This window comes from Mixophyes fleayi, chromosome 1, assembly GCF_038048845.1.
Source record: "Mixophyes fleayi isolate aMixFle1 chromosome 1, aMixFle1.hap1, whole genome shotgun sequence".
NCBI classification, from domain to species: domain Eukaryota; kingdom Metazoa; phylum Chordata; class Amphibia; order Anura; family Limnodynastidae; genus Mixophyes; species Mixophyes fleayi.
Genome location: NC_134402.1, coordinates 183,126,448 through 183,141,326, shown reverse-complemented (window position 1 = coordinate 183,141,326; position 14,879 = coordinate 183,126,448). Strand labels below are relative to the sequence as shown.

General features: G+C 39.4%; 1 protein-coding gene across 2 annotated transcripts in view; it reads left to right on the top strand.

Moving 5' to 3' along the window:
* WRN (WRN RecQ like helicase) overlaps window positions 1-14,879 on the top strand; it is a 163,136-nt gene that overhangs the window by 88,693 nt on the left and 59,564 nt on the right. For both annotated transcript variants that reach the window (XM_075204601.1, XM_075204600.1), the window contains exons 19-20: window positions 3,607-3,781; window positions 6,405-6,586. In XM_075204601.1, coding sequence (XP_075060702.1) covers window positions 3,607-3,781; window positions 6,405-6,586 — 357 coding nt within the window. The remainder of the gene's footprint in view (window positions 1-3,606; window positions 3,782-6,404; window positions 6,587-14,879) is intronic.

Sequence of the window (14,879 nt, the reverse complement as noted above, 5' to 3'; positions counted from 1 at the left end):
CTCTGTCGCAGTTAGGCCTGTTTCAATATTGCCATCAAGGTGGGAAAAGTTAAATAACACAAAGTTGAGGAGAAATGGTCACTTCAACATCCTCTGCATTCTTTGTTACCTTTTCCTATCAGTTACCCGTGCTGAAATACATTCACATTCTGTAGACCAATGAACCAATCTGGAGGAATGGGCCCAAAGCCAATGAAAACGGCCCCATTCCCCCAGATTTTGTGTATCACCTCTGGCCTTATGCACTTTTTTCTCACTTTATCACTTTGTGTACACAGGTGCGTGGCATCCATGTACAGTTTATGGTATGCCATCGTTGGAGTAAAAATGCATTTTGGGCTATTTATCTGAGTTGTACTAAATGCATGAAAGTGACTGTGGGAGAAAACATGAAAATGTGTGTGATGTGACTATTTGCTGGTTTAATAAACATTAATATATTTAAAATCTAAAACAAAAATACAATCTTTATATTTCAATGAATATCAAAAGAAAACCCTATCTTTTGATACAAAAACGTAATGTTTGCTTATGTAAACTTAGAGAATCAATAGAGATTACTAGTGATTCCAATGCATCATGAATGGGGGAAGGGGGTGGCTGGTCAAAAAAGGGAGAAAAACTCAATAATCTACTCGAAGGCTACTTTTTACCAGAGGAGTTTCCTAATGGGAGAGTTTCTTCTTTAAAAAGCAAATAAAGGCATTAGAGTATGACTGAAGAAATGCTCACAACATACGTAAATAAAGTGATATTACAGCACTTAACTGATGACAGTCTCTGCTTTTTGACCTGAATCAGATCTTTAGGGTAGACACTGCACTAAAGTTGTAAGACGTTGTTTGAGCTTATTTCAATAAGGCATTTTTCCATTTGGAAGCCCCAACCTGGCCGGTCTGCTAGAGGAAACACTGCATATGCCAAACCCTCCAGTATGTTATTTTGCAGACAACAAAGATTTTTAACATTTTTGAGTGAACGAATTGTACAGAAACTCCACACTACCTGTCCTCATCCTGGGTTCTTGTAGACCGCTTAAAGATCTGGCGCAAAGTGTGACATTACTGCCTATTATGGTTGTTGCACCCGTACAGTCAGGGGATCTCAAGGGCTCATTCACACCTATCTACTTTTTTGCGCTTTTCATACATTTCATACATTAGTAAGTTGTCATTGAATTCTAAAATTTTAAGCAGATTTGACCTTTTATAATGCACCTGGACCTATTTACCATGCTTTATCACAGGTAATTCAATAGGTTTTTGTATTGGTAAAAACACATGGGGAAAATACGTTAATAGTGCATCATTAAAATGAGCACCAGTTGTAATGTGTTTTTAACCATTTTCCCAGTGCATATATATGGAAATGAGCCTCAAATGCAAATGTTACTATTTGGAAATTTGTCAGCAAGTGAGGAAAAAATGGAGACCAATAACTTAAGTAGTGTTTATTTCTGAAAGAAAAGTAACAGTAAATCCAGAAATGTTAAACTAAGGTGCTTAATTTACAATAAAAGGTTAGACGTACTTTAAGTGACATTAGTTACCTGTTGGAACTGGGTAATTGAAAGAGTCCTACAGTGAAGGTTCCTGATGAGCACTCTGTGAACACAAGTTCAGGATCGTGTGTTCATTGACCTTTTACGTCATGTAGACCTACTGATGCTTAGGGTAGGACTGCTGCTATGCTTGATAAGAGTGTTGCTTAAACATCAAACCAAAATCAGAACCTTTATTGTTTCAGCTCATCATGTTATATCATTTTAGTAGACCCAGAGAATGTTTCATTATCAACCTCTAAGAAAACTAAACTTGTAGTTCTTTGATCTGTATTTCACCTTGTAATGTTACTTTATTTATTACCTCAATCCTACAAGGTATCCTTTGGGCCACCGTTTTGTATGTTACCCTTTGACATTTGTTCAAGTCTTTTAACCACCCAAATACTAATAAATAAGTGCACATGAATAAAGTAGAAGAATGCAACATATATAAACCTAAATGTAAAATTAAATCGGATGGTACTGTGCTACTCCTTTTTTGAATTTTCTACCAGTAAAGGATTAGTTTGCAAATGATGATAGAAACAGAAGGAAAGCACTGGATGTATTGTCTTAACTACAGTGATTGCTAGATCGCATTTTTCGCCATTCCTAATTAAAACTTTATCTATTCTTAAGAGATGTTGCTTGAAATTGGCAGTCATTTTGGACCTACACACAGCAATTTGGGGTAATTTTGGTGTAAACAACAAATGTGACTGTTGGAATTGTTTCATATTTGGACAGCTTGACTGTTCTTCAGTTGAGTTGCTGAGAAGATATCTGATGTCGTATAGAAAAATATATTCCCCTGTTATCACTCCCTTGTCTCTTATACCTTCTGAAGCTCATGAAACATTTACATATACATTTGTGAATGTTATTAATAGTCCTTTTATACAAGGCAACTTGTATTTTATGCCCAAGATTCAGTGTTTTTGTTGCATTCTCACCTTTTATCGTAACCACATTAAAGATAGTGGGAGCAAATCTCATAGTGGCTTAAATGAGATGATCAATTCACTCAAGTACACATTTTTAGCCGTATAATATTTAGGTGACACTAAAAAGAAAATCTTGTTTACTATATCTCTCTGATGACTGGTACCAACTAAGAAGAGCAATTGCTGAAAGGCACTGCATTTTCAGTACTAACTACCCAAATCGTGCAATACCATATACCAGTGGATCCCAAACTTTCTCAGTTCGAGGCACCCTTAGGCTACCACTGAACAAATATAATTACCAAGTAGTCCCCTGCCTTGCTTATCAGCTGCTCTTGCCATGGCACCCCTTTGAAATCGCTGCGGCACACAGTTTGGGAACCACTGCCCTATACAGTTAGTGTATGAGAAAATGGTCATATTTGTTAAGAGTTGTTTATGTGAGGTCTTCCCTAGATGTTTGCTTTTGGGCATTTCACATTGTAACACTTTCAAAGTGCGTTGTCTTACTGCAATTGGCTGAGGACTTCTTTCTTGACTACATAAATGCTGACAGATCATGTTGCTTTGAGAAAAGACACAAAACTTATATAATGATGTCTAAACAATGTTCATCAGTACTGCAGTATGTATAGGAAAGTATTATATCCAAAATATAAATAAGTTTTTATAGCTTTCATTGATTAAGTCCATTTCTGTGCAAAACATCTATTTGCATGATCGTGTAAAAAGGTATTTTATCATATCATCATCATCAACATTTATTTATATAGCGCCAGCAAATTCCGTAGCGCTTTACAATTGGGAACAAACATTATTAAGACAATACTGGGTAATACATACAGACAGAGAGGTAAGAGAAATATCATATCTATATGTGTAATTGTAATTATTGCATAAAGGCCATCGATAAAGATTGGACCTATTTTTTGGACCAGTACTACATTACCTTTTTTTTTTAATATATTAAAACCATGTTCCATTCCTCTGCTCCCATAAAGATTGAATGATAACTGCACAATCCTTTTTTTTTGTTAAAGTAGTATTAAAACTTAGTAAATACATTTTGCATTTGTTAGACTGTAGGGCATTATTCTAAACCTATCTTTCTTTCTTTAGGTCTGGCTGGGAATTTGAAGGTGCTACTATTGTTTATTGCCCCTCCAGAAAGACATCTGAACAGGTCACAGCAGAATTGTACAAATTGGGCATTTCCTGTGGCACTTATCATGCTGGCATGGGGATCAAAGCAAGGAGAGATGTACATCACCGTTTTATGAGAGATGAATTACAGGTATAAGTCTGATGGTCATGTGATGAGACTGAGCTTATTGGTTGAGCAGGTGTACTGCAACAGTGGCTGTTCAACTACTGTCATATTATGGTTGTAATTAGAGACTGCTAAACTAGGTTAACAAGCACATTTTTAGGCTTGTCAGAGCATCTGTTGCATCTATTTTTCAAAACTGGTTACAGGCTAAAATAATACATGCATTAGACTAAAATAACCAGTAGCCAATTGGCATCAGAATGTTAACAGGAACAAAGACTATTTCAGCTGTACCAGTTTCTGCGGATCTGAAGTAAAAGGTGGTAGGCCAAAATAAGCCACACACACAAACATACATACAAAAATATTATAAAGTGCTGATGTGAGGCTTCTGCTAAACTGGTCCTGGTACATTGTTGAAATACACCTCAATTGAACCAAAATCCATCATGTTTATGATAGTTATAATTTTACTCATAAATACATTTTATAGAAAACACCCACACAAACTAGTATAATTGTGGGGGGGTCCATTGCCAAAGACCCCCTAAAGTTTGTATGAGCTTACATGCTACCCACGTTTCAACAGTGTTTTCTCCCCACCAACAACCACACTAAGTCATGTATTTGTGGGTGGAATTATCCTTTTAAAGCAGTGATACACATTATGTAGCAAACCCATAAAGCTGTTTAAAAGGTCACCTGATTAATATAGCCGCAATAGCAAACATAGCAAAACTTATTTAAATTATAGAACTATACAAACAACTTCAGGATCTTGAACCGCAACGTATAATCTTTTCAGATTCAGTAATTTTACAGAAGATTGGAGTAATTAGAAGAGAATTAAATCAGATCAAACAGCTCACAAACTCAATATGTTGAATGCAGAGTCTACCATAGATTGAATTGTACAAGTAATTAGCAATCAAAAATCTGGCAAATCACGAGAACCCCTTGGTTTTTCAGCCGAATGCTATAAAAGAAATTGCTACCTACCTCTTCTTTTTATTCAATTCTTTACAGTGAATCTTTGACTAACGTCATATTTGAGGATTGTATAGAAGTTATCCATTCGAAAGTAAAAGGTCTTTTTTGTGCAAATCATAGACCCATTTCTCTAATAAGCAGTGATATTAAACTCTATGCTAAAATCCTTGCTAATCGTTTGAATCGGGTACTTCCCACGCTTATACATCAAGCCATAATAATAGACAAGCAATGGATCTGATCCAGATTATAGACAAGACTGAATCTCCAGCAATCATTCTGTCATTTGATGCCAACCAGGCCTTTGATAGAATCTCTTGATTATACCTCTGAATCTACCTTTTGTAAACTTAGTCTTTGAATCATTTTGGCTAAAAATTCCATTACGAAAATATGATTTCCTCAATTTATAGTATTCGCATAGACAAATTAACAGTTTTTCATAGAAGACATGAATTTTAATGGGAATCTGATCTTGGCTCTCTTCCTGAAGAGAATTATTAGAAATTGCTTAAAGATGGAACGGCTCATTCTTCCATTTCGACCACAATCAAGGACACCGCATACAAACTATATTATTGTTAGTATCTAACCCCTGATATACTCTGCAAGGTATAGGTCTCTTCTGATCCAGCTTGTTGGAACAATTTTGGCCATAGAGGAGATTTTTACCAAATATAGTGGACCTGCCGAAAATGTCTCACTTTTGTACAGAGAGCTACTCAACTCTCTTTTTTAAAATTCCCATAAACAAAGGTCCTTGGACCTTTTCCCTAACCTGCACAATATCTAGACAAATATTCTATTAAATTGTTGAACCACATCTTAATAGCATCAAAATGAGTCATAGTAACCTATATGATAAAAAGAAAAAGGTCCTCCTTTAACATTACTTAAAAATTGTGTCTGGCATGTTACATGCATGGAAGAAATCACAACTTGCCTACATGACAAACTTGACCTTTTCTTTCAAGTCTGGTCCCCATGACTTTCCATATAATACTTTTCTACTCCCTGGATCCAGTAACTATTAAGATAATTTTTAATCTTCCCTAACCCTCAATAGTATTCTTAGTAATCTTTGTTAATTCCATTTGACATTACACTTGGTCTCCTGTAGACTCCCCACCACCATCCTTCCAACATCTTAATTAACCAATATTACTTTACATTAAGATTTAAATTGTGTAAATGATCGACTGATTTTCTATTACTACAATGCATATATTAAAAAAAACAGAATGTTTATTTACTGAAATGTTGTTTTAATAATTCATGTTTGTAAAAATTAAGTTTTTGGGGAACAAAAAGACATGCACCATTATAATATTCAAATCATGAACTGGACCACGAAGTGGGAACATTTGGTAAATGCATAAGAAAATCAGTGACCTATGGAAAATTGTGGAGGATTGATAGTTTTTAAAAACACGTTCTCCTAAAATGATATATATATATATATATATATATATCTATTGTAATATGTTTATAGACTCCTTTCAGATTACCCATATGGATAAGTAGCTGGTGTCTGTCTTTTTCTGAGTTGCTAAAATCCATAGTTATTCTACAGAATGTGTTGCTTAAGAGCATTGCGGACAGTTCTGGTGCACCTGTCATTCATAATGAAATATGACTTGTATTTTTCACCTGCCAGTGTGTTGTGGCCACTGTTGCATTTGGCATGGGCATCAATAAGCCAGATATACGCAAAGTTATCCACTATGGAGCCCCTAAAGAAATGGAGTCATATTATCAAGAGATTGGTAGAGCCGGAAGAGATGGCCTTCCCAGCAGTTGTCATGCTTTGTGGGCTCCAGCAGACATAAATTTTAACAGGTAAATGCATGTTCTTTTTTTTTTTTTTTTAACTATTTATTTTGAAAAATAGCAATCATGTACAGATAAGAATCAACAATTAGTACACTTACAGGGCAAGAGACAAAAACAGAGAACAGTACATGTGATGGGCATAAGTCAAAGAAGCTGAAAATGTTTGAGTAGCAAATATATAAAATAGCCAGAGGTTGTCAATAGCCAGACAGGTAAGTATACAATTGTTATCCAGGATACTCAAGAAACTATAACATTTTATAACAATATAGTGTGGGGGGCTGGCACTGGTCGCCACCGAGACTGAAAAAATAAGAGAACATGCTTCTCAATTATCCACACTGTTCCTTACCCCTATCTTTCCTTTTTAAGAGGAGGAACAAATAGATAGAAGAGGGGCAATAAAGGTTTTCGAGGGGATTACTGCTTAGATGCTCTGGGAAGGGAAACACTATCAAGAGTCAGGTCACCTATGAACCTAGGGAGTCTTTTTAGGAGGAAAGAGATGGTACAGGAGGTAAGGGGTTATAAGTTAAGCCAAGGAGCCCAAACCTGGTGAAATTTATCATCCTTATCATGCAGGTGGTATGTAATCTGTTCCATCCGGGCAATAAACCAGATATAGGATCGCACGGCCGCCATAGTGGGGGGGTTCAGCTTGTTTCCAAGACTTAGCTACTAGGCAACGCGCCGCAGCCAGGACATGGGGGGCCAATTTCGCAGACTGTCTATCATCCTCAATCAAAGGGTAACAAAGAAGAAAAGACAATTGGTCTTTCCGGACAGGGCATGGAAGGAGGGAGGAGAGGAGGGTCCTAACTCGGTCCCAAAAGGAGGATATTTTAGGGCAGGACCACCAGATATGTATAAAGGAGCCCGTCTGGCCACAACCCCGCCAACATAATGGAGAACTAGAGGGGAACATTTTAGTGAGTTTGTCAGGTGTATACTACCACCTAAAGTATACTTTATATGCGTTCTCCTTCACCAAAGTGGAAATAGAGCTGGTGGCAACTTGATCCCTTATGATTTCCCAACAATCCTCCTCTGGGGGGGGGGGCCCAGATCCCTCTCCCACTCCCTCTCATACCTACCGCCCGGAGGTAAAAGTACATTGAGAATTAAGCTGTAGATAGAGGAGATCATGCCCCTACCCAAGGGTGAGGAGAGACATAGGGATTCAAAGGGAGACCTAAGAGGGGGTAGAGGAGCCCCCCCCGAGTAGAGAGCCCACAAAGTGTCGTAATTGGAAATACTCGTAGAATTTAGGATGGAGCCTTGGATATTTAGAGCGTAGGTCATCCCAGGAGATAAAGGCCCCCTGAAATAATAGGTCTCCAACAAATCGAACTCCCGCAGTGACCCAAGGACTATAGAAGGCAGAGGAGAGTCCAGGAGGAAAGGCAGGGTTACCCCAAAGAGGTAGGACAGTAAGAGAAGACACCGGTATCTTGAGATGGGGTCGGCAGGTCTCCCATATTGCAGCTGAGAATAGAAGGGTAGGGCATTGGGAGGCAAGGGGAGATCTAGTTAGTTTTGAGAGACCCCACATACAGGACAAGATTGGAAAATTAAGATAAGCGGATTCGATGTCAACCCATGACAGTGCCGCGGGCGGGGGGGGGGGGGGGGCAAAGGTTGCTACGACCTGGCTCAGATGAGCCGCCCAATAATAAATTTTCAAATCCGGGAAGCCCCTACCACCACCTCTGGTGGGTCTCTTTAAGAGAGCCAGCTTAATCCTGGGAGACCGGCCGTTCCAGATAAACTTAGAGAGACATTTTTGGATAGATGTCAGATCCGAAAGGGGGACTCGGACAGGGAGGGTCTGGAAATAGTAGAGAAGCTTAGGAAGGAGGTTCATTTTGACGGAGATAATCCTGCCCAGCCACGAAATGATCAGTGAGCGCCAGGAGAGCAATTCAGACTTGATCTTAACAAAGAGGGCTGGGTAGTTCTCCCGGTAGAGGGAGTCATAGGAGTCGGTAATGAAGATACCTAAGTATTTAATTTTCTTTCTCTGCCACCGAAAGTTAAAGCAAGAGGTGAGTACCAATCCTTCAGGGTAGGGAATATTAAGGAGGAGAGCCTCCGATTTCGTAATATTGATCTTGTACCCTGAGAGGTGCCCATAATGGTGTAATATGCCAAAGAGTCCAGGGAGAGACTTCTCGGGCTGCAGGAGAGTCAGAAGAACATCGTCCGCAAAGAGAGAGAGCTTACTCTCCAGATTCCCTGTCCGCACACCCTGTATGTTCGGGCAGGCCCGGATAGAGGCCGCAAGAGGCTCTATAACGAGGGCAAAGATGAGAGGAGACAGAGGGCACCCCTGCCGTGTACCGTTGGATATGGCTATAAGGTCAAAGGGAGAACCGTTGATCATAACTCTTGCGGAGGGTCGAGAGTATAAGGCTTGAATACCCGTGAGGAGGTTGCCCGAAATCCCAAACGCCGACAAGGCTCGGGACATAAAGCTCCAAGATATACTGTCAAAAGCCTTTTCGGCATCAAGGGAGAGAACAATAGCCGGGGCCTTCCTGGTATTAATGATATGAATCAGATCAACGACTCTCCTGGTATTGTCTCTGGCCTGACGCCCCGGTATAATGCCAACTTGGTCATAATGTATAAGGGAGGGAAGGACCGAATTTAGTCTATTAGCCAAAATTTTTGCATATAATTTGACATCTATATTAAGCAGGGAGATAGGGCGATAACTAGCGCAGTCATGAACATCCTTACCCTCCTTATGAATAATGCATGTTCTTTTAATGCAGTACACATTGGCTTAATCATGTTTACATTTTAGAGATAAAGAGAGAAAATCCAGGTTGTCAATTTACCTTTAGTTTTGCACCAGATTTCTGTGTATACCCAACAGCTATCATAAACAATCTTGCATTATTCTTTTATCTAGCACTGCAATTAAATTATTTTGTTCTATTGTCCTTTCATATTTCACTACTCCAGCATTTAGTCTCTGAAAATGAAATGTGCATGAATTGGTGAGGCTAGTCAATACATCGCTTTGGCACATTTACAATCCCAGCTCTGTGCTAAGCAGAACCTATTATCTTATTTGGTGTTTGTATGTGGCTTTGTTACTGCTCCCACATACAAAACACTAGACTATTTCCACGTTAGATTGTAAGCTCTCTTATGAGCAGGGCCCTCCTTAACCTCTGTTTTCATGTCTACATTTATTTTGTCTACCTTTTGTATGTCTCTGTTTTAGACATTTCTGGTTTTCCTCGCTGTGTGGCGCTGCAAAGCACTGTGGTGCTTTCAAATCAGCGACAGTAATAATAGTGAGAATAGTTGGGGGCGACTATTACTAATAAATATACTGTTAGTGTGGCTATTTATGGGACAAGTGAATTGGTTAATACATTAGGGACAAAAGTATCTACATTTGACATGTAGTGCATATCAGATATGATTTCTTTTTCAGTTTGGATTTTACAATGATCTTTTAATTTAAAAAAATAAATAAATAAATGTGGTCCAAGAATCAAGTCCGAAGCAAAATTAGAAATGAAATGCAGAAAAGCAAAAAGAATGCCTCTTGTATTACCAATATATTACATTCCTTCTCTCCCATTTTTGAAAATGCTTATTAAAAATATTTCTGGGTTTAGTTCTTTAAATCTTATGTGAACTAAACTATGTACTGCAAAATCACAATGTAAAACTACATTTGGGCATTCAAATATCAGTCCCTGCCCCATTGGAGCTTATAGTCTAAATTCCCTAACATACACACAAACAGAAAGAGAGAGACTAGGGTCAATGTTGAGAGCAGCCAATTAACCTACTAGTATGTATTTGGAGTGTGGGAGGAAACCGGAGCACCCGGAGGAAACCCACGCAAATACGTGGAGAACATGCAAACTCCACACAGATGAGGCCATGGTCGGGAAATGAACTCATGACCCCAGTGCTGTGAGGCAAAATTGCTAACCACTTAGCCATCGTGCTGCCCATATGTATGTTTGTTTTTTTGTGAATGTATTTGAGCAAGATTTTTTTTTTTATTCGTAAACAAGGAAGTTATACCTTCTGCATTAGAGCATTTATTTATTATAACAAACAATGATGAATGTGTATGTTGCTATCAAAACCAAAGTTTGAGGTTAGATGTAATTGTTTCTGATGTAAACCTGGAGCAAATGCTGGTGCAGAACGGCAGGCATCTTGAGATGCTTTGCGTATTTGCGCAGTTGCAGTTCTTTGTCAATACATTTTGCTCATTTATCTCACTTTTGGATATACATATTTAATCTCAGAATTACTCCCCAAGTGTACGAGTATAACATTATTGCTGAATTAATATTTATTTATAAAGTGCTAACATCTTATGCAGTACTATACATTTAGAGGATTGTGTTACAAGCAAGTTACATACGATGGCATTGAAACTGTAGATAACAGTGGCCCTGCTCAAATGAGCTTAGAATCGAAGAGGTGTAGAAAACAGTGACAGTGACTAGGGAGAGTAGAAGTGCAACAGAGGTTGAGAAGATGGGGACAGGCTATCTTTACCGACAAAGGGAAAAAAAAAGGTGGTAAATTGTCGCTTCATTATTGCTTAATAAAACAGCGTAACTTCTTTAATTAACCTGATTATGATTATTTGACCAGCTTTGGGGCACTTTCATTAGTATCTATGGATGATTCATAGTATCCATATATAGAATTTAGTGCGTGCATTAAACATTGCAAACTAGTTTTAGAGATAAAAAAACTAAAGATAATGCACATACACCTATAGATGCATATATGCACACACAAGTCGTGGCCAAAAGTTTTGAGAATGACACAAGTATTGATTTTCAGAAAGTTTGTTGATTCAGTGTTTTAAGACTTTTTTTGTCAGATGTTGCTATGATATACGGAAGTAAAATTACAAGCATTTCATAAGTGTCAAAGGCTTTTATTAACAATTACATTAAGTTTATGCAAAGAGTCAAAATTTGCAGTGTTGATCCTTCTTTTTGAAGACCTCTGCAATTCGCCCTGGCATGCTGTCAATCAACTTCTGGGCCACATACTGACTGATGGCCGCCCATTCTTGTCTAATCAATGTTTAAAGTTTGTCAGAATTTGTGGGTTTTGTTTGTCCTCCCGCCTCTTGAGGATTGAGCACAAGTTCTCAATGGGTTTTCTCTCCTCTGTCTCCCCAGCAACAGGTGTTTATTTCTACCTTGGGCAAGATTGCATTGGGGATTGTGTGTTCTATATATGCTGAAATAAATGTGTGTCTTTTGATATTTTTTATATACTTTTCCTCTTCCGCCACAGGTTGTAGCTGGGGGCCCGATGCTGCCGCCATACCATCGGGTAGGTAGAGCAGCACCGGACCGTACTGGGAGTGTGGAAAGGTAAGTTCTCATTCCCGGCACTAGCATGGAGATGTTAAAATGACAGTCAACTTCTATCTGGGAGGGCCTGCAGCCTGGCCCCGCAGAGCCAAGGCTCCACTTGGGAAGCAGGGTCCGGCGGGGCCACCTCATCAAATGTAGGCCCCCACTAGGCACAGTCGCAGCACGGGGGGGCTGTCCTCAAGGACGCTGACTGCTGACGTTCTGGGACTTGGGGGAGGTGTAAAAGAGCCCTGCACTATGTCATTCACCTCCTTCCTGACTGATTTCAGCTGTGTTCTGAAGATCAGTCTAAACCAGTCACTTTGCCAGCAACCCTTCTGCCTCTTTACCTGCTATTTTCTTTATCAATGGAATAAGGAGAGGTATATGACCATATATGAGTCCTGGGGGGGGGGAGGTGCGGAGGTGCAGGCCCAAGCAGCATCATTGCACTCCCCACCCTGACTAATTTCATGTGTGTACTGAAGTTCAGACACTGCCATGAGCTATGCACTTCCACTGACTCATTTACTCTTCTCTGTATCTACAGCAGCAGGTAAATACTGCTAGCTAGAGTGAGATTGCATTGGAAATATGTAATCTATTTCTACTCAGATTCTGTTGAGTTTTAGTGTCTTTTGATACCTTGTTCACTTTTCAACATTTGTATCTGCCTCTTTCCTGCCCTTTTCTTTTCACATTGCATAAAGAGAGGTCTATGAGTACTGAGTCCTGGGGGGAGGAGCAGGTACAAGCAGTATAATTTACACTGCCCCTTCCTGACTAATTTCAGGTGTGTACTAAAGATCAAACACTGTGACCATTAGCTATACTCTACGTTATCTCTACAGCAGCAGATAATTACTGCTAGCAAGAGTGGGATTGCAATGGAATTTTGTTGTATATTTCTGCACAAATTCTGCTGAGTTTTTTTTGTGTATTGATACCTAGTTCACTTTTCAATATTTGTGTTGGGCTTTTTTCCTTCTCATTTTCTGTTCATGATGGATAAAGAATGGTATATGACTACTAAGTCCTGGGGTGAGGTGCAGATCCAGGCAGCATAATTTGCACTCCCCCTGACTGATTTCAGGTGTGTACTGAATATCAGTCAAGATCAGACACTGTGCCAGCAAATTACACACTTCTGTCTCTCCAGCAGCAGGTATTTACTGCCAGCTAGAGTGGGATTGCATTGGGTTTGTGTGGTATATTACTGCAGAGTTGTTTTCTATTGATACCAGTTTCACTTTTTCATATTGTGTATACTGTATCTGCTGTTTTTTCCTGCTCTTTTTTTCATCAGGATGAATAAAGAGAGGTTTCTGACCTAATGACCCTCGGGGAGGTGCAGGTACAGGTAGCATCATTTGCACTCCCTCCTACTGGTTTCAAGTGTGTACTGATTATCAATATACTGTAGATCAGACACTCTGCCAGCAGTGCAACTCTCCTCTGTCTCCCCAGCAGCAGGTATTACTTCTATCTGGGACAAGATTGCATTGGGGATTGTGTGTTCTATATCTGCTGAATTAAATTTGTGTCTTTTGATATCTGGTTCACTTTTCCATATTCTGTATTCTGTATCTGAATTTTACTGCTCTTTTTCTTTTTAGGTTGGATAAAGAGAGGTTTATGCATACTGGGTTCTGGGGGGAGGTACAGATAGCATAAATTGTTCTCCTCTCTGACTGGATACAGGTGTATACTGAATATCAGTCTAGATCAGACACTGCAGTTCAACTCTCCTCTGTTTCCCCAGTAGCAGGTAGTGACTTCTAGCTGGAGTGGGATTGCATTGGGGATGGTGTGGTATATTTATGCAAAATTTACTGATACCTGGTTTTCCTTTTCTATGTTGTGAACTCTATATCTGCCTTGGTTTATCTTCCTTGCCTGTCCTGCCAAATAACGGGAGATCTAGGATGGCAGGAATTCATCTGTGACTTGTCATACTTATGTAAAATATCAGGCTGTGACCAAGTAGACAGTCAAAAAGGGACGCTTTTGGCGGGAGATCAGTTGTCATACGCGCTGGCTAGAATCACCTCTGGTTGGGTGGAAACAGCCTGGGCTAAGGCATTAGCGCAGTCTAATTCTGCGTTTACCCAGCAGTTTGCTTCATGCCACTGGTTGCAGGAGAAGAGACCTGTCCTTCCATCAACTTCACTGACTCTTCAGCCGATTAGTTTGGGCAATCCATATACTTCTCTTAGCAATGAGACAAAAAGAGCCTGTTTGGGCGATATTCCTGGTTAAAACTGTACAGAGTATTGTAAGAGTTTCCTTATCCTTAGAGAATATTCTAGAGAACTCTTCACAGACTAAGTTGCATAAAAAGCAGTCCTGTCTTAGTCCGGTCCTGGAGAGTGTTTGTTTATGAGTGCTCTTCCCAAGCAGAGCAATCCAACAAAGAGAATATCTTGCTTTTGACAAGGACTCTACAAGACGCGGCATGGTGTGGATGATTTAGTGTGGACAGTTCTTAGTTACTATACATCTAGGACAGCGGGTAGTCAGCAGAGTCTGCAGGACGCTGTTTAAAAGAAAGAAAAAGCAGTTGCTTTCCTTCCTTATCCTCAGCAAAAAATTGAAGTGCAAGTCGCGGACCCAACCTGTACATAAGTTGAGGTTATATGCAGATATCAGACCCTTGATCACCTACCAGAGTAGGTTACAAGGAAATTCCACCTAGGGGGTTGTCTCTATAGCACGATTGTCTGATGCCATGTCTTTTCTTATCCACGAATACCACTGGACTTAAAAATGGTACAACTGTTAGTGACTGCTGCTTTACTGAGACTCATTTTTAGCTTCAGATTGTTTCAACTAGACCACAGAAAAGTGGCCATAGCAACTTTTTGCAGTCTGGATGGCATAGGTCTATAATGGCGACCTTCTCTGTACACATCTGTAAGGAATATGTATATCTTGGG